This window comes from Talaromyces rugulosus, chromosome I, assembly GCF_013368755.1.
Source record: "Talaromyces rugulosus chromosome I, complete sequence".
NCBI classification, from domain to species: Eukaryota; Fungi; Ascomycota; class Eurotiomycetes; order Eurotiales; family Trichocomaceae; genus Talaromyces; species Talaromyces rugulosus.
In genome coordinates, this window is record NC_049561.1 from 131,128 (window position 1) to 155,709 (window position 24,582).

At 47.8% G+C, this 24,582-nt stretch overlaps 12 protein-coding genes across 12 annotated transcripts; 5 read left to right on the forward strand and 7 right to left on the reverse strand.

Moving 5' to 3' along the window:
* Window positions 1–609: 609 nt before the first annotated feature.
* Window positions 610–1,008, reverse strand: TRUGW13939_00027 (uncharacterized protein; the record flags this gene model as incomplete). The annotated part of the gene is made up of 1 exon (XM_035483242.1): window positions 610–1,008. The coding sequence occupies one exon, from the start codon at window positions 1,006–1,008 to the stop codon at window positions 610–612; it is 399 nt and encodes a 132-aa protein (XP_035339135.1).
* A 490-nt stretch (window positions 1,009–1,498) lies between these two features.
* TRUGW13939_00028 (uncharacterized protein) lies at window positions 1,499–2,581 on the forward strand (the record flags this gene model as incomplete). The annotated part of the gene is made up of 1 exon (XM_035483243.1): window positions 1,499–2,581. One exon carries the CDS (start codon window positions 1,499–1,501, stop codon window positions 2,579–2,581), a length of 1,083 nt encoding a protein of 360 aa, XP_035339136.1.
* Window positions 2,582–2,951: 370 nt separating this feature from the next.
* On the reverse strand, window positions 2,952–3,637 carry TRUGW13939_00029 (uncharacterized protein; the record flags this gene model as incomplete). The annotated part of the gene is made up of 3 exons (XM_035483244.1): window positions 2,952–3,317; window positions 3,448–3,545; window positions 3,601–3,637. The coding sequence occupies 3 exons, from the start codon at window positions 3,635–3,637 to the stop codon at window positions 2,952–2,954; spliced, it is 501 nt and encodes a 166-aa protein (XP_035339137.1).
* Window positions 3,638–4,126: 489 nt separating this feature from the next.
* Window positions 4,127–5,029, reverse strand: TRUGW13939_00030 (uncharacterized protein; the record flags this gene model as incomplete). Its single annotated transcript, XM_035483245.1, has 3 exons — window positions 4,127–4,261; window positions 4,313–4,639; window positions 4,694–5,029. The coding sequence occupies 3 exons, from the start codon at window positions 5,027–5,029 to the stop codon at window positions 4,127–4,129; spliced, it is 798 nt and encodes a 265-aa protein (XP_035339138.1).
* A 580-nt stretch (window positions 5,030–5,609) lies between these two features.
* Window positions 5,610–6,147, forward strand: TRUGW13939_00031 (uncharacterized protein; the record flags this gene model as incomplete). The annotated part of the gene is made up of 2 exons (XM_035483246.1): window positions 5,610–5,801; window positions 5,881–6,147. 2 exons carry the CDS (start codon window positions 5,610–5,612, stop codon window positions 6,145–6,147), a joined length of 459 nt encoding a protein of 152 aa, XP_035339139.1.
* Window positions 6,148–6,363: 216 nt separating this feature from the next.
* TRUGW13939_00032 (uncharacterized protein) lies at window positions 6,364–7,716 on the reverse strand (the record flags this gene model as incomplete). The annotated part of the gene is made up of 1 exon (XM_035483247.1): window positions 6,364–7,716. The coding sequence occupies one exon, from the start codon at window positions 7,714–7,716 to the stop codon at window positions 6,364–6,366; it is 1,353 nt and encodes a 450-aa protein (XP_035339140.1).
* A 492-nt stretch (window positions 7,717–8,208) lies between these two features.
* On the reverse strand, window positions 8,209–9,519 carry TRUGW13939_00033 (uncharacterized protein; the record flags this gene model as incomplete). Its single annotated transcript, XM_035483248.1, has 2 exons — window positions 8,209–8,936; window positions 9,009–9,519. 2 exons carry the CDS (start codon window positions 9,517–9,519, stop codon window positions 8,209–8,211), a joined length of 1,239 nt encoding a protein of 412 aa, XP_035339141.1.
* Window positions 9,520–10,116: 597 nt separating this feature from the next.
* On the forward strand, window positions 10,117–15,629 carry TRUGW13939_00034 (uncharacterized protein; the record flags this gene model as incomplete). Its single annotated transcript, XM_035483249.1, has 4 exons — window positions 10,117–10,463; window positions 10,518–10,818; window positions 10,877–14,317; window positions 14,373–15,629. 4 exons carry the CDS (start codon window positions 10,117–10,119, stop codon window positions 15,627–15,629), a joined length of 5,346 nt encoding a protein of 1,781 aa, XP_035339142.1.
* Window positions 15,630–16,150: 521 nt separating this feature from the next.
* TRUGW13939_00035 (uncharacterized protein) lies at window positions 16,151–17,920 on the reverse strand (the record flags this gene model as incomplete). The annotated part of the gene is made up of 3 exons (XM_035483250.1): window positions 16,151–16,388; window positions 16,441–17,494; window positions 17,557–17,920. 3 exons carry the CDS (start codon window positions 17,918–17,920, stop codon window positions 16,151–16,153), a joined length of 1,656 nt encoding a protein of 551 aa, XP_035339143.1.
* Window positions 17,921–18,465: 545 nt separating this feature from the next.
* On the forward strand, window positions 18,466–19,613 carry TRUGW13939_00036 (uncharacterized protein; the record flags this gene model as incomplete). The annotated part of the gene is made up of 6 exons (XM_035483251.1): window positions 18,466–18,559; window positions 18,646–18,740; window positions 18,820–18,905; window positions 18,968–19,186; window positions 19,278–19,404; window positions 19,485–19,613. 6 exons carry the CDS (start codon window positions 18,466–18,468, stop codon window positions 19,611–19,613), a joined length of 750 nt encoding a protein of 249 aa, XP_035339144.1.
* Window positions 19,614–19,962: 349 nt separating this feature from the next.
* TRUGW13939_00037 (uncharacterized protein) lies at window positions 19,963–22,310 on the reverse strand (the record flags this gene model as incomplete). The annotated part of the gene is made up of 3 exons (XM_035483252.1): window positions 19,963–20,671; window positions 20,731–22,228; window positions 22,277–22,310. 3 exons carry the CDS (start codon window positions 22,308–22,310, stop codon window positions 19,963–19,965), a joined length of 2,241 nt encoding a protein of 746 aa, XP_035339145.1.
* Window positions 22,311–22,813: 503 nt separating this feature from the next.
* TRUGW13939_00038 (uncharacterized protein) lies at window positions 22,814–23,646 on the forward strand (the record flags this gene model as incomplete). The annotated part of the gene is made up of 3 exons (XM_035483253.1): window positions 22,814–23,069; window positions 23,127–23,216; window positions 23,276–23,646. 3 exons carry the CDS (start codon window positions 22,814–22,816, stop codon window positions 23,644–23,646), a joined length of 717 nt encoding a protein of 238 aa, XP_035339146.1.
* Window positions 23,647–24,582: the final 936 nt, after the last annotated feature.

The window sequence follows — 24,582 nt, forward strand, 5'->3', positions numbered from 1 at the left end:
ACACTTGGCACCTCATTATGCCAGTCCTCAACAATTGTCAGCTTTGAAATGTTTCGAGGAGATTGTAAATGAGTCTTCAACGGCCGCATTGGAGATAGATATTCTGGCTATTGACTTGATAAGCCCGACACCGCCTCGTCTCAGATTTATCTTCGCAGCCACGAGAGAATTTTTGCGTCTGTGAGGCGCGCTATGTCTCTTCATCCTTGCCCGAAGTCAGTCACCACACAATAGGCATTCTCTACGATATGGAATTTAGGCTGGGAAGTAAAATGCCTAAGGTCCCTGGTGATAGATCGATTCTCACACTAAATATTTGCTATTGCAGGGACTATTACTTCAGGGTGATTTACTGTTAGGGTGAGTCCAGCAATGGCGTCCTTTTTTTGGAATTAATGTTAATCTATTTATGAGGAATTGTTATATAGAAAAAGCTTTTATTAAATATCAAGACTAGAATATGATTTGGAAAACTGAAATGTTGCCAGCCCTATTGTAGCAACAAAGGAAGCCAACGCCACACACAGCCCCTGGAGTCTCGTCTTCCATACCCGCTGTCCTAATACCCCAGAAGATTTGAACAGTGCCAGAATTGATAGACACTTCCGCTCAAGCCGTGCAGACATTACTAACAGCAACCTTCTGGAGTATTTGTGGGTAGGAGAGAGCCCCGTCCGGATACTCCTTTAGCGTCTCCTGGAATGGCTCGCTCATGAATCCACCGCGGAGATCTGCCGTTGACTCCCAAACGGCAACGTTGATCAAGATGTTGCTGCCCGCGATTCCCTTGTACAGCTGGGCGGAGATGAAGCCTGGCTGTGCCTTCATGATCAGGGAGTCTTTACGCCAGAGCGCGATCATGTAGTCCATCTTTCCCTCGGGCACGACGAAGGTGTTGGTCAGGACAACGGGGTCAGTATCATGCTGCAGTTGGACTAGGAACGGGGTTGTAGCGTTGGTGAGGCTGCGGATCGGTCCGGGGTGAAGGGGGTCGTCGTGGGCGGCCATTTTTGCTGAGATAGGTGGTGTGGATTTCAGATCTCTGTGCTGAAGCCCCAATTCCTTTTATTCATGGCCGACCAAGCCGCATCAACAAGCACTTCGTAATTATGTCGGTGCGGTGTGACTTGTTTCTCCGAGACCGACTTCATACCCTCTAACTTAGTTTCTCGGCGAATGCACAGTCCAATATGCCGACATCAGCGCTGGCTTCTTACCCGTCGGTATTCGGCAAGCTTCTCTGTCGGTATTTCGGATGTGTGAAGGCTCCTCCATTAGACTACTACGTAGCATCCCGAATGAGTGTTGGTAAGGGTTCTGGTAGCCACAATGGTTCTGTGATGGTTTTTCAGTACCATGGTGGTCTTTAATACCAGAAACCGCCGTACCTTAAATTCCGTATAGTATCCAGGCGAGGCCAGAACATGGCGTACACATAATATCCAGGAAACTCTAAGCAAGTAAGTATTGGTAGTTAGATTTTTTTATAAAAAAAAAAATGCTGGCTGTGCGAGCACATGCAAACTCACTGGAGCTGCAGCTAGATACAATTCCGGTCCCTGCTCCTGGCCCCCATGATGTTCTGATCAAGGTCGCCTCCGCAGGCATCGCGCCGGGCATCTTCAACCCGTTCTTGCGCAAATTCATGTCTCTCCCAACTACACTTGGTCACGAAGTTTCTGGTACGGTTGTCTCAGTCGGGGGCGACGTTCTCACCGCCGCCGTTGGCGATCGCGTGAGGGTACATGCAAACCTGTCCTGTTTGAACTGCAAATACTGCCTCTCGGACCGCGAGCAGATGTGTGCCCAAGCTGCAATTCTTGGATTTAGAGGTTTTGGAGACAAGGTGCCGCTCTACGAAACGTATCATGACGGCGGGCTGGCAGAGTACGTCAAGGTTCCGCACTGGCTCGTTGACAAGCTGCCAGATAATGTTAGCTTTGATGTCGGAGCAAAAGTGCATGATGTAGCCAACGCGATGCGCACCTTGAAGTGTGCTAACCTAGAACCCGGCTCGACCATCATCATCACCGCGCCAACCGGCGGCATGGGCACGGCAACTCTGAAGCTGGCCCAATTCTTCCCGATCAGTCGTATTATTCTTGTGGGACGTTCTTCAGAGCGGATGAGTGCTGTTGCAAATCTGACCCATGTCCCAACCGAAATCGTGGCCTTGGAAGAGCTTGGAGACGACTGGCCAAGGACAAAGGCATTGGTGAAAGTGTTGCGTCATCTGTCACCAGAAGGGGTGGATGCCATACTTGATTACATGCCCTCCGGTGCCGATATCTGGCAAGCCATGTGGGCGCTGGCTCACGGTGGCACGATCGTCCACATGGGTGGAAACCCCAGCCTGTTCCCAATTCCCGTTGTTGTCATCATGACCAACTGCTGGAGGATTGTTGGGACGCGCGGCTGTACGCGAAGCGACACAAACAAGATTTTAGAGTGGCTTGGAGATGGCCGGCTGCAGCTGGACGAGTTAATAACGCACAAGTTTGAATTAAAGGATACCCTTGTAGCAGTTTCTAAGTTACAGGCACGCTCGTTACCAATATGGATGGGCGTTATTCATCCTTAGAGTCTGTATAACAATCAGGCTCCAAGAAAAGTCCCTACATCAATACATGTCACATGTGCATATTCCCAGGATTTTTTCTTACCTGTATATAAAATATATCAATTGATATTAGAGGTGTTGTTTTCAAACCAAAAAACCCGCTCGAAGATGACCCAAACAGTGGTAGATTTAGGCCAGTGTGTAAATTTCCCACTATATGGTTTTTAGCTCTATTTATCCTATCTGAACAAAAATCAAACTTTACTAATTAAATTTAGTTTCAGGGCTCGTTGACTTTAGGTCCGATTGAGCTGGAAATTTATAACCCAAAACTCGGTGGTACTTAGCCTAGAATCAAAACCAACCTAATTCAAACGAAAACATTCCATTTCTAGCCTTCATTATCCGCTTGAAAAACCTTCCCATAATCATATTCAGTCCAACGAATCTCGGGCTGCAGTCCAGCAAACTTCCAGACACCATCTACCCTGCGATACCAGAATTTTCCGCGGCCGTGGGCGTGTCCCTTGTGCAACACCTCAGTCTGCTCCTCGTCCTTGAACTTCTGATGTGCGACGCGCATCTGGTGGTACCCTGTGATCTCATCATCGGCCACCTGGACAAATTTGCTGACCCCGATAAAATGCTGCGTCTTAACACGTGGGTCTCCGAGGAAGTTCTTGCTAGAGGCTAGAGCCTGGAAGTCCTCGGCTGGCAGCGATTCCCAGAACTTGTCCATGACGGCGCGGTAGTCGATCTAAATAACATGAACAGAATTGCTGTTAGTATTTGTTTTCTTTCTATTACCTTCTTTTTCTTTCTTTCGTTGTTGTCTCTTGCCCCTTTTCAAAAAAGAAGCGGCTCTGTCTGAAGAAATAGACACCTACATGGAGCGTGGGTGCAAGACATTTGAATAGTCGGTCCCAATCTTTGGAATCGAAGCTCTCTGCCCATTCAAAGGCTGCAGCTTGGCAGCCGAGGACATCTAAGCCAGCTATATGAGCAGGTAAGTTTGGCTGGGGCAGGGAGACCTGACTAACCTTGGGGGGAGGGCTGTTTGTCGTTTTGGTCGGCCATGATGCTGAGTTTGTGAAAGAAAAAATAGGAACGCGTGCAACCCAGTGATTTCTATGATAATAGTATGTTGTAATGCCCTTCGTATAGCAGCATTTTAAAGGAAATAATCCCTACTATCCCCTGTCCCCAACCTCCGACTCGCAATACCCCATCGGCTCGGCATTTCACTGTGAGATGGCTACCGATGCCGCGAAAACCAATGTAGGGGAATTGCGACTAGTCACGTCGGTCATTTGAATTTTATAGTCGGAGTTAACGTTAATCCACGAAGGTCGATGCCTTTGGTAAGTAACGTGGTAACGAGTCTGGAAGTTGCTTTAAAGATATTTAATAGTTATCTATACCTACCTATACTTACATATATATATATAAATTCACATGTATACATGTAGTTAATGGTTGATGTATGCCTAAGTCGTCTAACGTAGTTACAGTCAACTAGTGCCTCTACATTTTTCACCCTTGAAATGTCTTCATTCTAGGTCTACTTTAAGCCGCACCTCCATCGAGTGTGATGATCTTTCCATTGATCCACTCGCCTTCCTTGCTGGCCAAAAAGCTCACGACTCGTGCAATATCGACAGGATACCCATTCCTCGTCAAGGGGGAGGCATGTGCAGCCATCTTGTCAAGTTAGCGATTGTCTCTCGTCAGCTATGATAAGGTGTTGTTTACCTGTTGCAATTCTTCCACGCTATATTTCTCGCCATTCGGGATATAATGGTGCGCTACGGCATGAAACATGTCCGTGACCGTACCACCTGGAGCCACTGCGTTGACTGTAATCTTCTTGCTCCCGCAGTCCTTAGACATCACTCGCACAAAGGAGTCGATAGCACCCTTAGACCCAGAGTACAAGGAGTGCTTCGGCACGCTGAAGTCTTTGGATGTATTAGAGGACATGAGGATAATGCGGCCGCCCTCGTTGAGGTGTCGATATGCCTCGCGGGCAACAAAAAATTGGCCGCGGGTATTCAAACTGAAGACGCGATCAAATTCCTCCTATTTTTGTCAGCTTTTCGATTTTCGTAGATGGTTGGGAACGGATAAATGGACCTCTGTCACATCACCCAAGTGCCCGAAGCTAACGACTCCAGAGTTGCTGCACACAATGTCAAGGCCACCAAAGTGTTTCACGGCATCGTCCATCAACTTAGTGATCTGTGGGACCTGTCTGATATCGGCCTTGAATGCAACTGCATCTGAGCCTTGACTCTTGATTTCAGCCACCACTTTCTCGGCCGAATCTTGGGCATTGGCATAATTCACAACCACTTTCGCTCCGTTACGGCCAAGTTCAATAGCTATTGCAGCGCCAATTCCACGGCCAGAGCCGGTAACTAGCGCCACCTTTCCATCCAAACGAAAGGGAATATAGGGAGTGGTAGCCATTTTGACTAGTATGTAGAGAAATGACGATCGAATGAGTAGACTTTGTTATACTGGCACGAATTCCAAGTGTGAGAGTACATATCAATTGTAGACAGACATATTACGTTTATATATATATACACACATTCAGTTACGGAATTAAACCAGAAAAAAAATTAAAAAAATACTATACCAAGAAAGTATACAGGGCTGTGTGTTCTCGGTTTTCCGAATATACCGAGGTGCATGGTCAATTACTTCTTTTCGTTGAACGGTATTCGTATTGCTACCATGTTGGTGAGCAGTAGGTTTTCAAGTCTCTATATCAATCTAGCCAGCTCTATCCAAAATGTTAATATTTCTTTTTCCTTTGTTTTATTAATTTCTCTGGCGAATAACGAGTGTACCATATTGACAAGAATGGCAGCTTCCCGTCCTAGGCTCGGACTCCGAGTTCACGGCATGTTGGTCATACCGAGAAGATGACTGCCGTAACCCTATATCCTCAAATAACAAGGCGCCATACCTAATATTCTCTGTCTGTAATGCCAACTCTGTCATTACCCACCGTTCGCTGAATTCTGGTTCTTTCTACAAAAACATGGCTGATAGTTTGGACCCTCCACCACCACCTGCCACTGGCGATCCAAGGAACCAGTTCCTGTGTCTGACCATCTGCGGCTATCGCCGACCTGGGATGAGCGAGAGCGACTACAGAGATCACATGATGAACGTATCGGCGCCGATGACCAAGGACTTGATGGTCAAGTACGGCGTGAAGCGGTGGACTGTAGTATGTACACATTAATTGCGTGTTTTCATCTTTTGGTTTTTGTTTGTTTCGTTTTTTAGAATTTACTCACTTATTTTAGATCTACAACACGACGGAGACACGTCTTCTCATGAACCAGCTCTTCGACCACCAGATGCTAAATCTGGCGGACTTTGATTGCTTTAGTCAAGTCGTGTTTAAGAGCGTGGAACACTATAAAAAGATGAAAGAAGATCCTTGGTACAAGGAGCATCTTGTGGGCGATCATGAGAAGTTTGCAGATACTCAAAAAAGCATGATGACCATTGGATGGATTACTGAGCATATAAGAGACGGGGAGGTAGTGGAAGGAATGAAAGACTATTAAAGCTGTTGCGTTGCAACGCTCTCAGTTCTCGATATAGAATCGTTACGAATTTATTTTTACTAAATATGAACGATATAGTATACATAAAAAATAAGAGTGCTGTCGATCACCTAAGTTTGTTATACTATTTGCTAGAATCCGGGTCAAAAAGCATAAGCTGATAAATTGATGTATATAGGCTAACAACGACCCTGTAGCTACCAAATAATATGTACTCTACAAACGGTTTGATCCTCGTGCCAATGCTAGCTCCGCCTCCTCAAACACGTGCTTCGCATCTTTCACCTGCTGCACCTGGTCGTGCTCAAAGATCCATTGTTCCCGGTCCGTCAGCCGGGCATGGATATCCTTCGCGTGTAGCGATACCCCTGGCTCGTTGCCGGACAGGAGGCGCCCAGTCTCCGCGCTCGTCGTGACAACCTTCTGGCTACGAAAGCGCCTCACCGTATCGTAGGCCTGGAAGATCATCAACGTGGCTTCCGTGGTGGTGAGTGGGTGGATGCTCTCGCGGGCCGGATCGAGATACTTGCCAAGCAGCTGTTCCATGACAAGTGCGTCCTCGATCGACTGTCCTGCACCAGCACCCTGAAATGGCGGCGAGGCGTGGGCAGCGTCTCCGACGATCGCCACGCGGCCATTGAAGTATGTTGGCGCTGGAGGCATCTCCCAGATGGACCAGCCCAGTGTCGAGCTGTCATCCGGCACCAGCTCGACCTGCTTTCGCACAAAGTCCTCAAAGTCGGCGAAGCGTGCGCGAAGGTCACTTACATTGGGCTTCACCTTCCATTGGTCGTGTGGGACGGGGGCGTTGTTGAACGTCACCACGGCGATGTAGTAGAGGCTGAAGTTGGACATGGGGAAGCCGAACACCATGCCGTCTTTGCCACACTTCATCGCAAACTGCGGTTGTATGGCACGCTCACCTAAGGTATCCTTGGCCTTTGCCATCGGCACTGTGCAGCGGTACGCGATGGCCCCGGTGAAGAAGGCGTTGGTGGCTGGGTGGTTCACGCCGAGGATGTGCTTGCGGACCACCGAGTGAATCCCATCACTGCCAATGACTATGTCGGCTTCAGCTGTGCTCCCATCACCGAACACTAGCGTAATGGGATCCGAGTCGCCGCCTGTACCTTCTCGGACCTCAGAAAGACGCTTGCCAAAGTGCGCCCGATGCGGCTCCACAAGTTTGTTCAGCTCATCGATGAAATGCGCACGGTGGATGGTCGAATCCTTTAGCTTGTGCTTGTAATGCATCACTATCTCGTCGACATCTGGTGTTTGGCCCTTGACCACCGTCGCCCACGAGTGAAAGCCCTCCGCGTTGGGCTCTTGGAAGCCGAAGATCGCGCGGCGCTGGAAGCCTTCTAGGATGCGCGGGTCGATAAGAGACATGGCCTGTTGGGCGTTGGGGCCAAGAACTGCTCCGGCACCGATCTCCGTGAACTCATCCTGAGATTCGTAGACATGGGCGTCGATGTGAGGATATTTTTGAAGACCAATCAAGAGAGCAAGCCCGGCGAAGCCACCACCGACAATGGCAATGTTTATGGGCTTACGTGGCGATGACATGATAGTTGTCGAGTTTCCAATAGAGCTCGAACAGAGAAAGAAGATGACCTGGAAAATGGAGGAGCTGCAAAAGGCAGGCGAGACAAAAAAAGACAGAGAAGAAGTCAAAAGAACGGGAGAAATACTAGCAGATATGCGGTGGGACTAGCATATTATTCGCATAGGCGTTTTCATCTTATGTTTACGGATAACAACCTCAGAAAGATCCGAATCTAAACGTATCGGCCAACGCCGAGACTATCAGAAAAAAGGTAAAAGTCCGAGTCTGTAGGAATCCAATTTACAAAATACCGAGGAAGCCTTAAAAACTAGCCTGAACCGGTCTCTATTTGCATCAGTTTGGGGCCTTTATAGGGTTAGGGTTAACCCAAAATAACCCTAAGTCTCAATCAAACTACATCTTATCGAGTTCTTCGAAGTTTGCATGTTGAGAGGCACCTTTTAGTAGTCTATATGAATCAAGTACTGTAGTAATCATTTACTTTCTGGGTTCTATGTCTTTGACATCCCAGCTATCTTTTTCCATTCTTGTATTGGCCTGTGAAAAGCGGAAAACCGCTGCACGCAACGCTTCACAGCGTCCTGACTCCTTCCCAGTGCCGTATCGTAAAATGTCTGCGCTATAACTTCTACCTCACCAGCACGTAGATCGTTCTTGTCTCTGCCATCACTCGCTGCCTGGATCGCCCTAAACAGGTCGACACCGTCCAGTATGGCATGGTTTCCTCCCTCACCACCAAAGATAGGCATCGCGTGCACCGAATCACCAATGAAAACCACGCCACGCTTTGCAGCTTGGTCAAGTTGCGCCCGACTGATGTAAACACTCCGTATCCGCCAATTGTAAACTTTGTCTTTCTTAATGTCGTCGGCGTTGACGAGAGTGGAGAATGGAGGAACCAAATCCCTACTTCGGATCTCCTTGAGGAGGTGTTGTGGGACTTTAATCAGCTCCCCGCGGTCAGGCATCCAGAGGGGATCATTGTCGCCCTGCCGGGCCCGAGAGTATGACCAGTCCAGGTGTACGTCCTCTTTATTCGCACTAGCGACTGTGATGAAGGTGTTGAAGCTATCGCCAACACCCGCCGCAACATTCGAGGGCCCGAGAGCAGTGGATACTGCAGTCTCATACTTGGCTCGAGGAATGTTGACCTTCCCATGAAATAATATGACAGGTAGAATATTAAGTGTCTGGTTTCCTGGAAAAGCAACTCCACGGACTTGGCACTCAAAAATACGAAATCAGAATATGGACAAATTTAAGAGTTTGGTTCAATAAGATAGATGTTTACCGGTGGAGTGCACGCCATCTGCAGCTACAAGAATCGATCCTTCTTGCACAACTCCATTCTCAAAAAAGGCTGAGACATGGCCAGGTTCACCCTGAAAGCCCTCTAGCTTGTGTTCATACCGCACATCGACTCCCTCCGCCAGCCAATTTCTCAAGAAACTTCGGTTTGCTCTGAAAATCGTATTTGGTTGACCTGGCTTTGGCGGATCAGGGTTGAACAGCGTCTCACCGGTTCCGTTATTTCTAAATGTCAGATCAACCCATCCAGTACGTCCAATGGCTCCGTCAGTTGCAACGGCCCGTTGGAAATCGCTGACGCCAATGGGATTGCCTAACTCCTCAAGCAAGGCGTTGTAAGCCCAGTCACGAAGGGTAAGGCCATAGCCCTGACTCCGGTCAGGCTGCGATTGCTCGAATACTATCACTGGTATACCTTGATCCGTGAGGAGGCGGGCTGCTGCAAGGCCTGACAACCCGGCGCCAATAATTATTATAGGTTTTTGCGTTGCCATTACTACCCTCAAGATGCTCGGTTACCAAGATTTCTTTAAAAAAAAAAAATCAGAATCTTATACCAGGCCTCAAGTAGGTCAAATTTGGTTAGGTGCGGAAATAGCAAAGATCGCCAACTGGTCCCAACAGCTGCTCGGTGTAAAATACCGGCGTCTTTCGTATCCGCCCGCATCGGATCTTGGCTCTTGCAAGCTCGGGGTATTGACGTGTTTATGGCAACTACTGGGATTAATCGGAGATCTGGCCTACCACCAGCAGTGGCTTGTTCAGCGCGTGGTAAAGTGCCGTGAAGGCCCTCCTCTCCATGAAAGCCGACCGGGGCTTCGGTACTTGACAAGAAATGCGGCACAAGCTTTGTTACTACGCCAAACCGGTGAACCGATTACGACCGCTCCAGTTATCGGATCAGTCGTTCTGTCACATCAATACCCACCCATCATCACCGAAGAATGTGTTCCATGTAGTAAGATTTGAATTGGTCCGGGCAGATAGGGAAGGACAATTTCTCCTTAAGTCCTTGATATAGTCTGTGAAGGTCAGCTTTTACTTGCCAGCCTATATTTCCACATTCACTTTGCTATTAAACATTTTATACAATGAGTTCTTCATCGACTTCTGTGGTGGTGATGGATGACGTGAAGGACCTCAAACAGACTATTCTGTTCTTCGGCAACGACTTTCCCCCTGAAGCAAACACCGTATTTCGAAGCCTATACAGAAGCAGCAAGGACCAACGATGCAGCACACTAGCCTATTTCCTATCATTAAGCAATGATGCCATTAAAGACGAAGTTGCCCTCCTGCCAAGGTCATGGCAGAAGCATGTACCGCCGGTTACTGATTTCCTGGCACTGGTAAACAATACTGCATTTAGGAAAGGCCCTCTCGGGGGAGCAATGGAAGGCGTCTTTCTAGCTGTTTTTCAAATCGGATCGATAATCGCGTAAGGAAACCTTGCCCTCTACGCATGTGTGAAATCGCTAAGCTCGCTATCTAGCCACCACGAAGTCGAGGGCATATTCTATGAATTCGACAAGCCAGGCACAACCTTGGCAGGCCTTGGCTGTGGCCTCCTGGCTGCGTCTGCAGTTGCCGTTTCGCCAACACTTGTTGATTTAGCGGTAGCTGGAGCGCAAAGTATCAGAATAGCGTTCAGATTGGGAATCCACGTCTACGAGATTTCGTCAATGCTGGAAGCTCCTCTAGCAGACCCCGAATCTGAAAGCTGGGCTTATGTTGTTCCTGGACTTTCTGAGGATGTTGTGCAGACAGAAATTGACGATTACAACCAAAGGACTGTAAGACTACACCATATCCGTAAGGCCTTTAGAGATAGATAAGCTAACCAGAAAATAGTCAAATACAGGTCTAACCTCGGTGTTTATAAGCGCCTCTGACAAAACATCCGTGAGTATCAGCGGGCCACCATCACGACTCAGAGTGTGCTTGAAAGACTCCGACGTTCTCCGATATTCGAATTTCTTTACACTTCCTGTTCATCATGGCCTTTGTCATGCACCTCACATATACTCGCAAGTGGATGTCGATACGATTATCGGAAATATACAATTGGTGAATGGTGAATCGCCAAGGGTATTGCTTCCACTACTGTCCTCAGAGACAGGAAACGCATTCACTTGTCGAAATTTTGAGGAGCTCTCAGCAGAAGTTGTGGACCAACTTCTGACCCGGAAAATTCATGTAGACAATATTACTCGCGGCCTTCTATCGACTCTACCACCTGCTCCAAGTACTTGTGTCCTTTGGAGCTTCAAGAAATCTCTGATACTGAGTGCGATTATCCAAAAAATTGAGGCCAGCCCAGATTCGCCACAAATTGAACTGAAGGATCTAGTGAAGTGGGTGAGCCAGGAGTTCAACACCACCATTCCACGCTCCCCGAAACAAGCGAAGTTGGCTATTGTAGGCATGTCTTGCCGCCTGCCTGGCGGAGCCAATAACCTCGAGCTGTACTGGCAACTCCTGGCTGAGGGCCGTAACGCATGCAGTACTGTTCCACCAGACAGGTTTGATCTAAGCACACACTACGATCCAGCTCGTAAGATCGAGAATACAACTCCAACACCCTTCATGAATTTCATGGAGAACCCGGGATTTTTCGACGCGGGATTTTTCAATATGTCTCCGAGGGAAGCGTTGGAGACAGACCCCATGCATCGATTAGCCCTCGTTACTGCATACGAGGCGCTCGAAATGGCTGGCTACTCCCCTGACCGTACTCGATCAACCAACCGCACGCGTATTGGCACATACTATGGCCAAGCAAGTGATGACTACCGTGAGCTAAATGGAAGCCAGAATATTGGAACTTACGCAGTACCAGGTGGAGAAAGAGGTTTTGCAAACGGCCGCATCCAGTACTTTTTCAAGTTCAGCGGCCCTAGCTTCAACATAGACGCTGCCTGTTCCAGTTCCTTAGCGGCAGTGAACGCGGCCTGCACTGCTTTGTGGGCTGGGGAGGCTGATACAGTGCTTGCTGGAGGTTTGAACGTCATCACTGATCCTGATAATTTCTGTCAACTGGGCAATGGGCATTTTCTGTCAACCACAGGGCAATGCAAAGTCTGGGATGAGGCCGCAGATGGTTACTGTCGTGCAGATGGAGTGGGCTGCGTTGTCATAAAACGGCTTGAGGATGCAGAAGCCGACAACGATAATATATTGGGTGTTATTCTTTCTGCAGCGACTAATCACAATTCTGACGCTGCATCCATCACTCAACCTCATGCCCCGACGCAGATGCTGAACTATGAAAACGTCATGTTCAGTGCAGGTGTTGACCCATTGAACGTGAGTTATGTCGAGCTTCATGGAACTGGCACTCAAGTCGGGGATCGTGAGGAGTCGAGATCTGTTGCGGAGGTGTTTGCGCCGCTTACACCTCAGAAGCGTCGCAAGAGTCAGAAGCTATTGGTTGGCGCGGTAAAATCTAATATAGGCCACGGAGAGGCTGCTGCTGGTATTGCCTCTCTTATAAAAGTGCTCTTGATGTATCAGAATGGGTTGATTCCGGCGCATATCGGCATGAAAAAGATGAACCCTTTGATCCCGCAGGATTTGGCAGAACGCAACATGGGTCTTAACCTGGAGTTGAGTGAGTGGCCAAAACCCGCGAAAGGACCTCGCTACGCTGTTGTCAACAACTTCGGGGCTCATGGAGGAAACACTACGCTGCTCCTTGAAGATGCCCCGGGGAGGCAATTGAGAGGGCATGACCCCCGTACTTCTTATCCTATCACGGTTTCCGCTCGGAGCAGGGTCTCTCTAAAAATGAATATTGAGGCGTTGATTGAATATCTGGATGAAAATGAAAATGTTAATCTGGGAGATTTGTCGTATACGTTGTGTGCCCGGCGTATACATCACCCCTTTCGAGTATCCTCGTGTGTGAATAGTATCAGCGACCTGCGCAATTTTTTGGTTCGACAAGTTGAAGCAGCTCCTTCAACGGAGGCAATTCCATTGAAGTCACCTGGTATCGCTTTCGTCTTTACCGGTCAAGGCTCATTTTACAACGGTATCGGTAGCGACTTGTACAATCACTATCCGGCATTCACAGCAGAGGTTAACCGCCTCAACAGATTGGTAGAAGGTCTTGGCTTCCCATCAGTAGTACCTTACATAAAGGGTTCTGATACAGCGGACGTATCTCCCATTATCTCTCAGCTGTCAATTGTGGTCATTCAAATAGCATTGATCAGGTTCTGGGGTGCTTTGGGCGTGCAGCCAGTGGCTGTGCTAGGCCATAGTTTGGGAGAATTCGCTGCCTTTGTAGCGTCTGGTACACTCTCTGAAGTAGACAGTATTTTCCTCGCTGGCTGTCGAGCAGCTATGGTGACGAAATCATGCGAGCAAGGCAAGCACAGGATGCTTGCAGTTCGGGCATCTCTCACAGAACTTCAGAGCCTGCTTTCCGAGGCTGATAACACATATGAAGTATCGTGCATCAATACTGAGAATGACACTGTCATCAGTGGTCCAACCGAGAGCATTGAGAAGATTAATATGGATCTGAAGAGCAAGGGGTTGAAGTGTCTTTTGCTTGATGTACCCTTCGCATTCCATTCTAAGCAGATGGATCCTATCTTGGAGCCGTTCGAACGTCTAGCTGAAAATGCCACATTTAAAGCCCCGAACATCCCAGTCATTTCTCCTTTGTTGGCTGAATGCATATTTGACGGGAAAACATTAAATGCCAGCTATCTCAAGCGGGCAACAAGAGAAGTAGTTGATTTTGTGGGTGCACTCGATGCCGCACAAGAGCTCGGCATTGTCGAAGCAGATACAATTTGGATGGAGCTTGGGCCGCATTTTGTCACCGGCCATTTCGTGAAGAATATTCTCTCCTCGCAAAGAGTCTTACCATCCCTCCAGCGCGACGTGAATAACTTCGCCACAATTGGCTCTTCATTGGCCTGGTTGCACAATAATGGCGTTGATGTGTCGTGGAATGAGTACTACCGTCCTTACGAGACAGCGCATAATCTTCTTACGCTCAAGTCATACAAATGGAACGAGAAAAACTACTGGATCCCGTATCTCGGCACGTGGACACTCGACAAAGCTCTCCTCAAGTACAATCTGCAAAAAGATTCCTCAAAAAGTACTGACATTTCTTTGTCGGTCAAATTGAAGACCTCCTTGGTGCACGGCATTCTCTCAGAGACAATTGGCGAATCAACGGCTTCTATAAGCACTCTTTCCAACATGATTGACCCGGCTTTCTTAGAAGCCATGGAAGGACACGTGATGAATGGGCATGGGGTCGCTACACAGGTAAGTGTATCTGCCATAAATCCCCATTTTATTATTGGCTAGCTGACTTGTATAGTCTATCTGGGCTGACATGGCTTTCACGGTTGGCAAATACTTGCACGATCAAGTTGATCCCAAGTCAAAGGAGTTCGTCATGAGTGTGAATAATATGATCATTCTCGAGGGACAGGTCGCAAATCCTACCAGAGGTAGCAAGCAACTCCTACAGCTAGAGGCACAATTAGATTTAACCACTCGTGCAATGCCTGTTCAGCTGTACAACGCTTCCGATGATGGTGTTCGTGCAGCCGAGCCCTTTGGTAGCTGTGTAGTCACATTTGAAGACGGGGCGGTTTGGCAAGAAGAATGGAGGAGGCTTCAACATCTTGTCATTGGCCAGATACGATCTCTTGAAACTCTTGTATCCCAGGGGAAAGCCAATAGATTGACTAGGAACATGGCCTATACACTCTTTAAGAATGTTGTGGATTACGCAGACAGATACCGAGGCATGCAGTCGGTTATTATCAGTGATTACGAAGCCTCCGCAGAAATAACGCTCTCCAGCGATGAGGCTGGTATCTGGCATACTCCGCCTCACTGGATTGACAGTGTCGCTCACTTGGCTGGACTAATTGTCAACGGCAGTGATGCTTCCAATACTGCGGATTACTTCTACGTCACTTCCGGGTGGGAGAGCATGCGCTTTGGTAAGCCCCTTGTAGCCGGTGCCAGCTACCGCAACTATGTCAAGATGATTCCATCTACCGAAAAGGGGGTCTGGACCGGTGATGTATATATCCTGCAGGGCGAAATTATCGTTGGCATGGTTGGACAGATCAAGTTCCGGCAGTTCCCGCGTCTGCTCATGGACCGTTTCTTTTCGCCCAACAAAGGTGGCCACGCGCCAACCGAGACGAAACCTACTGCGTCTGTTGTTCAGCCAGCTAGAGAAATTCAGCCTGTGCCTGTGCCAAAGACGGTTGTTGCTCCTGTTCCAGCTACTGCGGTTGCCCCAGCAGCGCCGGCTGTGCTGGAAGCAGCAAAGCCTGTACCTCCTCCTACGCCCGCACCTGCTCCTGTGGCCGATCCCAAGATTGAAGAGAACGCCTTGATTGCCAACATAATGGATCTTATTGCTGCAGAGACAGGTCTTGGCAGTTCGGAACTTACTGACAGCACCCAATTGGCCTCGATTGGAGTCGACTCCCTGATGGCACTTGTGCTAGTTGAAAAGTTCAAGGCGCAGCTACAGCTAGACATTAACAGTTCTCTCTTCCTCGAGTGTTCGACAATCGGAGAGTTCAAAGAATGGATTGAAGAGAATAGATAGATAGTTTTTAAGACAGTGTTTGGGTCACCAACAGGTTCTTTATCTAGACTGCGGTTTGCTTTTAAAGAATGGAACAAGTACTTAGTACTGAGCTTAAATTTTGTCAATGAAATAAATTTATAATACAATATGTGCCAGTGTAAATCTATATGGTTACTAGCATGAAATCGACTGGCGATTGGTCACAGCTGAGAACATTCCCATATCTGATCACGATGGCTCTAGACGCCTTGTAAGACTTCATCAACTAGGCCCAATCGTCTCATTCAGGTACAAATTCGTTGATTACGGGTCCAGTCAATAGTTGGGACGCAGTGGACTTCCTAGTATCTTCGGCGGGTATAAAAAGTTCCCTGATACATCAGCATGCCAAAAAAACAATGTCATTGGTGACGAGTACGAAAGTCTGGATTATTTTTATTGCCCTAGCCCAAAATCCAAGTTTTCTAACACAAACAAACATAGAGACAAATACCACACTGTCACCACCGCTCATCCTGCCCCAAGCTATGCAACGGACATTATGCCACCCTCTGTTTCATCTCATTCTGCCACCTAGGTCCAAATTTCTTCATAGCCCAAACGACAGAAAATGCGCTGATCCAACCAACGATACCGAGGATTGTGAAAAGCCACCCGTCGCCAATGGCTGCAAGGATGGGCTGTGCGATGACCGCACCAACGCTGCTGAAGATGGTCCGCACAAAAGTACTCACGGCAACGCCACTCGAGCTGCGCTTAGGGAGGAATTCTGTCAGCCTACAATTTATGTTAGTATATCGCAAGTTCTTGGTTGACGTGAAACACTTACATCGTATTTGCTGTCCCAAAGATGATCATCGTTCCAAACCCGAAGAAGAAGTTTGCAATCAGTGGGACGATCCAAAAAACACCCTTCTCTGCTGTCCATCCAAACCAAATCACAGCGGCCGGGTAGATCGCAGCTGCAAGAAGCGCATTCTCCCTCATCCGATCTTCCGGCCGGAGAATGAGTTTCCCAGAGGCATCATATCGACCTGCAGCCCGGGCTTCTCGGTGCATGATCGCGTCCGCCCATCTACCCCCGAGGATGCCGGCAACCATGTATCCCAAAGATCCTGGGATGTAGGTCAACCCGACTATAATTTCCGAGAACTTATAAGGCGGCTTCTCAAAAGTCCATTGAACAGCAATATTAAGGATATAGAGAGTACCAAAAGTAACGCTCGAGAGCCACACAGTGACAAAGACCACAGGGAAGCGGAGATAACTTAATATCTTCAGCGGATCAATGATACATCGCTTCAAGACAAGCATTACTTTTTTCGCTCTCTGTGCAATTGTTGGCGCAGCAGAACTGTGTACGTTGTCTGCAGGTGCCTGTTGCTCGGCCGGGGTGGCTCGTCTTGCAAGAGTCTCGGGAAGGCAGAATGTCAGTACAAGCAGCAAGACTCCTCCATATATAGTCTGAAACCATTGAGTGCTCCGCCATCCCCAGGCCTGCGACAACACACCACCAATGATAGGTGCCAGCAGAGGGCCCAGCATTGGGCCGAGAATAAAAATTCCCATCGCACGACCGCGCTCTTTCGGCTCCCAAATGTCCGCGATAGTCCCTGCACCAATGGCCAAAACAGATGACGCAGCCCCCCCTCCGAGAACTCGCATTACAACCAGCATAGCCATAGATGTAGACACAGCGGCGATAATGTTCCATATCGTGAACAGCGTGAAAGACACCAAGTAGACAGTCCTGCGGCCTAGCCCCTCTGACGCGGCAGACCACCAGAGCGGGAATATGGACATGCTCAGCAGATAAAGTGCCACTGTGAGATTGACGACCGTTGGTGACGAGTGGAAGTCTTGCGAAAGTTGACTAAGTGCAGCTATACATATATATTCATCAGCATGTAACCAACATTAAACGGTCTGAAGCGACGAAACCCACGGAAGAATATGGCACTGCCTAGAGGCGCGGCGGCACTCGATATGGCAACAACCAGAGTGATGACCCATTTCGTGCTGTTTGCGTAGTTGTATGGCCGTTCAATTTCGGGAATAACAGTCAGGTTGCCTAGAAGTCCTCTTCGTTTTGATCGCGGGACTACTATTATAGTCTGGGACAGCACTGACGCCGGTTTGGGGTTCGCGTCTGGAGGGGCCTCTGTTTGGGCCGGACCTGGTGTTTCTCTGGAGCCTGCTGAAGATTCGAACACTTTCTTCGACCGTTCGTTTGAGATAGCTACGGATTCTGGTTGTTCGGCGCCTTGAACCACCTCTTGGCTGGCCGTTGCCTTTTCATCAATTGCCATCCTACTGTTTACTGTTTATGCCAGCGGCTGGCATGCAGGTCAACGTAAAATGGTGAAGGGCACTTGTACCTATGGATCTTCCGACTTACGACATCTTTTGAGGCAGCCTTGCCAGAGGTTAGTGGCTTCTCGGAAGGCCTCCGAATAAGTCGGGGCCACGCACAAACATGCATCGACATATCCGGAAGGGCTTCCGCGTGAGGTCGGAATCCGCATGGATCGGAGCATTGGAGAGTCACAACGCCGAATCATCGTTGGTAAGCTTCCCTGAGCTCCATGGTCTTGTCTCGGCGTCGCACATCGTCGGTATGGAAGGGAGGAATGGGGCCGTCGGAGATTGGGGTTCACTGGTCTTAGCTGACATGCATAACTAACAACTAGTTAGTTATCTATTTTGTCGTATTAATATTCGTATACATTGCCAAAAAAAAAAAAAAAAAAAAGAGAGTTCCAACTAGCGCTATTTAGTCCCTACATCCAATAAATAATATTTCTTCCCGAAACGAAACAGTGGCACAAAGGAACAAGAACGAGACGCACACAAGATGACTTGCGAGGCCTGTAATACCATTGCGCCGGTTATGGCTGTAGGCTACGAGCCGAAGGGAGATTGGGTCGAGGTTGCTGCATTGAAGACTTGTATGACGCCTGGGTCTCTATTCCATTGGAATCTCTTCTTCTTATTCATGTGATTCTGGCGTAGTGGTGTACTTATGCGAATATAGATATCGCCGGTGATAAGTCTACCGCTACGAAGGCTATTGTCGAGGTCTATGATATATTCGGTCCTTCGAATCAGACTCTGCAAGGTGCTGACCTGGTATATATATCTACCCCATTTTCATTTCTTGTGGAGGAAAGATCGGAAGTCGTAGATTAACAGCACGAGTACTTACTAGTTGGCCGCCGCGCTCAATGCCATCGTTCTAGTGCCAGACCTTCTCAAGGGCGAGTACGCGCAATATACTTGGTTTGCCAATCCTACGTATGTTGCTCTTTCTCGTTGTCTTTTCTCCACCATCTAGCTTTGAGTTCACAGTCACGCAGGCCCGAAAACACGGCTTTGAAAAATGCTTTCATGGGTAAGGTGATGATGGCCTTTGGGCCGTACGTCGAGCTGTTAGCTTCAGTAGTGATAGATGCAAAAGCAAAGTTCGACGGTATTTCTAGCTGGGGAGGCCTGGGGTTATGTTGGGGTGGGAAGGTCACTGTGCTATTATCTGGGCCAGAGTCAGTATATAATACCAGCGCACAGGTTCATCCAGGGTAAGTTGGTGACCCCCCAGTTAGGATCTTTTACCCGAGCTGTTTGTTCTTTCTGCAATATATAGACGCTATATTAACTCGTGATACACAGAGCTTTGGCAAAGGCAGATGCGGAGAAGATATCCATCCCACATATCCTTCTAGCTAGCAACGGAGAGGATCCAGAAGTAGTGAAGGAGTATAAAGCCATTCTAGAAGGAGAGGGGAAGCCTGGTGTTGTACGTGTTTTTCGATTTACATTTTTCTTGAGTTGTTCTGCGTATTTGAAGATGAAACGCGCTAACATTTCGCAATATAGGTAGAAACATATCCTACAATGCATCACGGATGGATGGGCACTAGAGCAAACTTGAACAATCCAGAGAATCTGAGGGAATATGAGAGGGGCTATAATCAAGTGGCCGCATACTTTTCGAAGTATCTATGAAAGATACATATGCACAGACAGTACGGGAGCAGCCAGGCCCATGTCTAATCCATACATAGCGATTTCCGAGTATAAAGTTGACTTCATCTTTTTCGAACTCGGCCTAGCTGATTTGTGCCTGTGCATATGTCTATTACTAAGGCTATTTTAAACTTCATTTGTCTCACTACTACGTATGTATGTAAAGTAAAGAGCACTTTTTGCTTCAGCAAGGGTAATTTCCATGGGCCTATCAATTGATGTCTGTGCCCAAAAAAGATCCCTTCTATCTCAATGAATGCACAGCTATGAATGCATAACTAACTATTCCTACCAGTTCGCAAACACCCCCCCAAAAGATTGGACCTGCTTAAGTATAAAAGGGTATTTTTGTAAGCCAAGAAAAGTCGTCTGAATCAAACATCAGCTCCAGATTTGAGAGGGACGGAGAGGAAACGTGGTTGTGGTTATTTATTTCAGAGGTAGAGTTCCCCTTAGGAGGATCACTGAGAGGAGATGGTTGACGACGATTTGGTCTTATTGGACACCAGTATTGAAATGTAGCGGCGGTAAAGGTGTCCCCAGATGTAACGACATCGGCACTGGTTTCGGTTTGTTGTGCAGCTGCCTGCTTTAGCTTGGAGTAATGTTTGGGTATAATTGATGATAACACGTGTAATGCAGTAGTCAGTCGGAGGATCGACGAGTTAAAGTTTGTGTACTGTCTAAGAACTGCAATGGCCTTATGAAAGCTATCATAAACTGAATTTTCTGATACTTCAGCCACGACGGAGGGGCAAAGGCTGGCGGCAATGAGTACTGTCGCAGATGTATACAAGAATATTGTATTACACCACCATGCAGACAGATCCCTCATTTCGTTTGAACTTATACCTTCATTAATGTATATAGTGTCAATAGCTTCTTGAGCCATCTTCACGCATACGATTGCACATTGAAGGGAGACCCGGTGAGAGAGCAGGCTTCCAACAGGAAGGGCTTCTCCTTTGTTTTGAAGCTCAGAGGTAATGAAACTTTGAAGCATAGGTCTTAATAACAGTAAGTGGGCGTGAATATGTCTTGAATTATTATTAGTTTGACTTAGAAAAATCATAATGCAGGGTATTTACAGACGCACCTCTGACGAAGAATTACTGCCCTACGGGCTAGCACACCATTCATGCTATTATATGGAGTATGGAGTCCAACTTTGTAATGGCTAGGAATGTTTTGTTCCCACTTCGAAAGCCTCTCCTCGAGCTCGACAATGGAAGTGTTCGTGTCCGAAGGTGAGATATGTTCAGAATCAGAGCATCCATTTTTAGAGTGTCTTTGAGATTTACTGGAGTGGAGATAGACCAGGATGTCATGTAAGATATCATATAACCCTAGACAGCTGATGTAGAAATCAGCAGTACGAGATGGTTGCGTCTGGGTAGTGTGCGATTGAACGTGTCCTAGCTGAATGTTTTCTTCCACCATCAGGGGGAGGGGGATAGCGGCGGCTGTCTTTGGATCAATCATACATGATTGATTAAACATCATGGAAATTTCTCTATCCATGAGCACACAACCATGCCAGACTCTGCGGACCAGATCTCTGGTTCGACTTTCTGGCTCTCGTTGACTTGTTTCGATTACGTGAAGTTGCAAAATCTGCGCTGTGCGTATTGCGAGTCCGGTAAACATCCAACACGTACGAGGATCACTTATACTCTGGAAATACAGTGCCAAGAGCAGATATGACTGTACCGAACGGATAGAGTATGATTTGATGTCCAGCAATTCTCGTGCTCTCAAGCAAAAGGTGGCAGCTAAATGCTCATGGTGTGGAACGGCCAGTCTAACTTGTTGGCTGCTGATGGCAAATATACAATTGAGCAAACATAAAAACGAATTCTTGTCGGGTATGGAGTTTTCTTGGTTGAAGATCTTATTGTAGTCTTCTTCCACTTGTGGTTTGTCCAGAAATGGATATAGAACATGGACATCATTCCAGTAGGAATTAAGCAATCTATCGGCGTGGTCGCGGGCAGGCAGGCCATGGTCCAAATTCTTCTGCCCTGAACCATAGCTCGGAGCTATCGAGGATAGATTCTCGCGACTTCGATCTCGACCACTTGATGCGGGCTGTGGTGCTCCACCAAGCTTCTCTGTGATTGCTTTTTCGAAGTCTTGCATAAAGTTTCTAGGAACGGGGCCGTCGAGGAACTCCTGACCGTGGCTGTCATCTATTATCATTTCATGATCGGAATGATTATTAGAGATGAATATCGAATCCGTGCTCTCTAGAGAGGTGGCTGAGGTTGATGGGTGAAAGTCTGCACTTGTCCCTGGAGTGCTAAACAACGAGGGTCCCATCCAAGGAACGGACGTCTGCCATGTGATAGACCTGGGCGAAGTTGAGGATGGGGCTATCTGTCTACCTGTCGTTCGTGGTATGGATTCTTCCGAAACACTATCGCGGCCATTGCTACCTTGGATTTGGTGGCCTCGACTGTTCTGGCCTTCCAACAGTCTGATCCTATCCTCAAGCTGTCTAATGTACTCTGTGGAAGCATGGGGAATCCGCGAAGAGTCAGTAGTCCATGTGCAGGCAGTGTCGCTTCTAGATCTTTTCTCGCATGGCCCACACACTATGGGTGGGGGAATTACCGATTAGTACATGCAAATAACTGATTTACGACAGAAATGCGCGGGGATGAAGTGAGCAGTCATTTGTACGGAGGTAGATGGCCACACTTCAATTGTTTTAGTTTAGGGTGGCAGAGGCTATACCTGGTTGGTGCCCATCACATTTGACCTGCATGAGTTAGCTGGCGTGTTTGAACCAGCACGGGGCGGGGTGCAAACCTTCCTGCTGCGACAAGGGTCGCATGCGGTCGTAACCTTCTGCCTCTTAGGCTTGGACGTTTCCATGGCGTGTTACGTATATTGTACGCGATATTGAGCGTGGGAGAGTGGAAGTCGGAAAGATTCCTGGAGAAGGCTGTCGATGTCTGCTCGATGCGGCGGCGCGGCACAAAGTTGCGCCGCTTGTAGCACGGAGTCTCCGTCGATGTTCAGAACCATCGGAACGCATCCGAGGCTCGAGATTCCATGGATGTGTGTGCCTCGTTGGCCATTATATAAATAAGAGGCTGGGTGATGGTTTCGTATGGACATGTAGCTCAACAACCACTACTTTCAAAACACAAGAAAAAAGAAAGAAAGCTAAGAAAATGGAGACCGTCTTAGTCGTCGGAGCAACTGGCAATATCGGCATCGCTGCCATCCTCGGAGCCCTGCGAGCCAAACGCAACGTGCTTGCAATTGTACGGAATCAGGCCTCCGCTGCCAAGTTGTTCCAGAATGTCCCGTCGAAAGACGGCATCACGATCGTTGAGGCTGATATCGTATCCGAGGAAGGAGTTAAGGGCGTTGTTAATCAGGTCAGGGCTGGGAAGCTGCCTGCCTTCCAACACGTTTACGCTGCTGGTAAGGACTTCTGGTGCATCGGATCCGTTGTATTTTGCTAACATGTATGTCTACTAGCTGGTGGCGCATATGGCGCGACTCCATTACTGGATCTCAGTACCAGTGAATTGCGCAGATTCCTAACTCTCAACTTCGAAACGAACTTTAGTAAGCCGCCTTAGAGCATGGCATAATGGAACAAGAACAAAAGCTAAAACATTGTGCAGTCGCCTACCGTGAAACCATCCCATATCTGCTAGAGCAGAAGGGCTCAACCTCCTTCACCCTCTGTACCGGATCACAGGGCGACATCGGTGCTCGCGCAGCGCCAGCAATCTCCCAGGGTCCTCTGTTCTCACTATCGAATGTAGCTTGTCGTGACAACGAGAAAACCAGCGTCCGATTCAATGAGGTGTACCTTGGGGCCCGCGTGGAGATTGATTCAGTGGCTGAGGGAACAGGGGCAATAAAGTCATCGGAATTCGCGGATGTGTATACTGAGCTCCTTTCCCGGCCGGAAATAAAGAGCTCTCGTATAAGTGTAGCCACAAAGGATGATCTAAAGGATTTGAAGCACAACAAGAAGATCGTATATTAATTGAACATCCGACGAAGGTACACTGGATTTTACATGTTGGAATTCTAGCTGAGCATATACATAACTCTGTCCCTAGACTCTTTATTCTCTTACCTCAAATATTCATTGGCTTAACCCAATACTGTCGGTTAGGGTTGTATTCATAAATTAAGATCAATATTCTCCGCTATAGTTTAATTTCTATATGATAGTGAGGGTGCGTGGTTTACGCCTGGAAGACCAAAGTAAAACAATTACCATTAGCGTTACGCCATTTTTTAGTCCAGTGGTAAAGAAGTCCAACACTCAGTTATAGCAGATGCCTAAGTGGGGGCCAGTTATAGATCTCATAAAGTCCGATCTGAGCGAGTTCTGGCCTAACTCGGAAGCTCTTCCGGGAAGTTCGATGCATATTTGTTCGGGCTCCGAGAAGAATTTAGTGTACGTAAATCGTATAATCCGTAATCTTGTCTGCCACGAGTTGAGTCCTGCAATCTATGTGTGCATCTGATCCTCCCGATTCTCGGTCTTCGGAGCTGAAACAAAAAACCAACACGGACATTGCACGTCAATGAAACAGGTGTTAGTACACAGACGCAGTGATAAGCAAAGTTTCACCGATTTTAATCCGGCAAAAGAGCGGTGACAGGTCAGAATACAGAGTGATTGCGTCAGCAGGTTGACAAACATGGCCTCAGCCTCGGTGTAGCCGTAGGAAGATAAAGATCTATCTGCGAATAGGAGTAGAATGAAGGATAAAACGATAGTATACGCGGGCTTTACTAGCGTATTTGATAGGCCGATGATGGAATCCAGAAACCTATAGGAGCATGTGTCATTATTGCTGTGTGCACATATATGGCGTGAAAGGGTGTATCGGGGTCTGGTAACGCCTACTGTGATCTTTTGTCCCTCCACCAATTTTTCCCAAAAAAAAGAAATACAAAAAACGAAAAG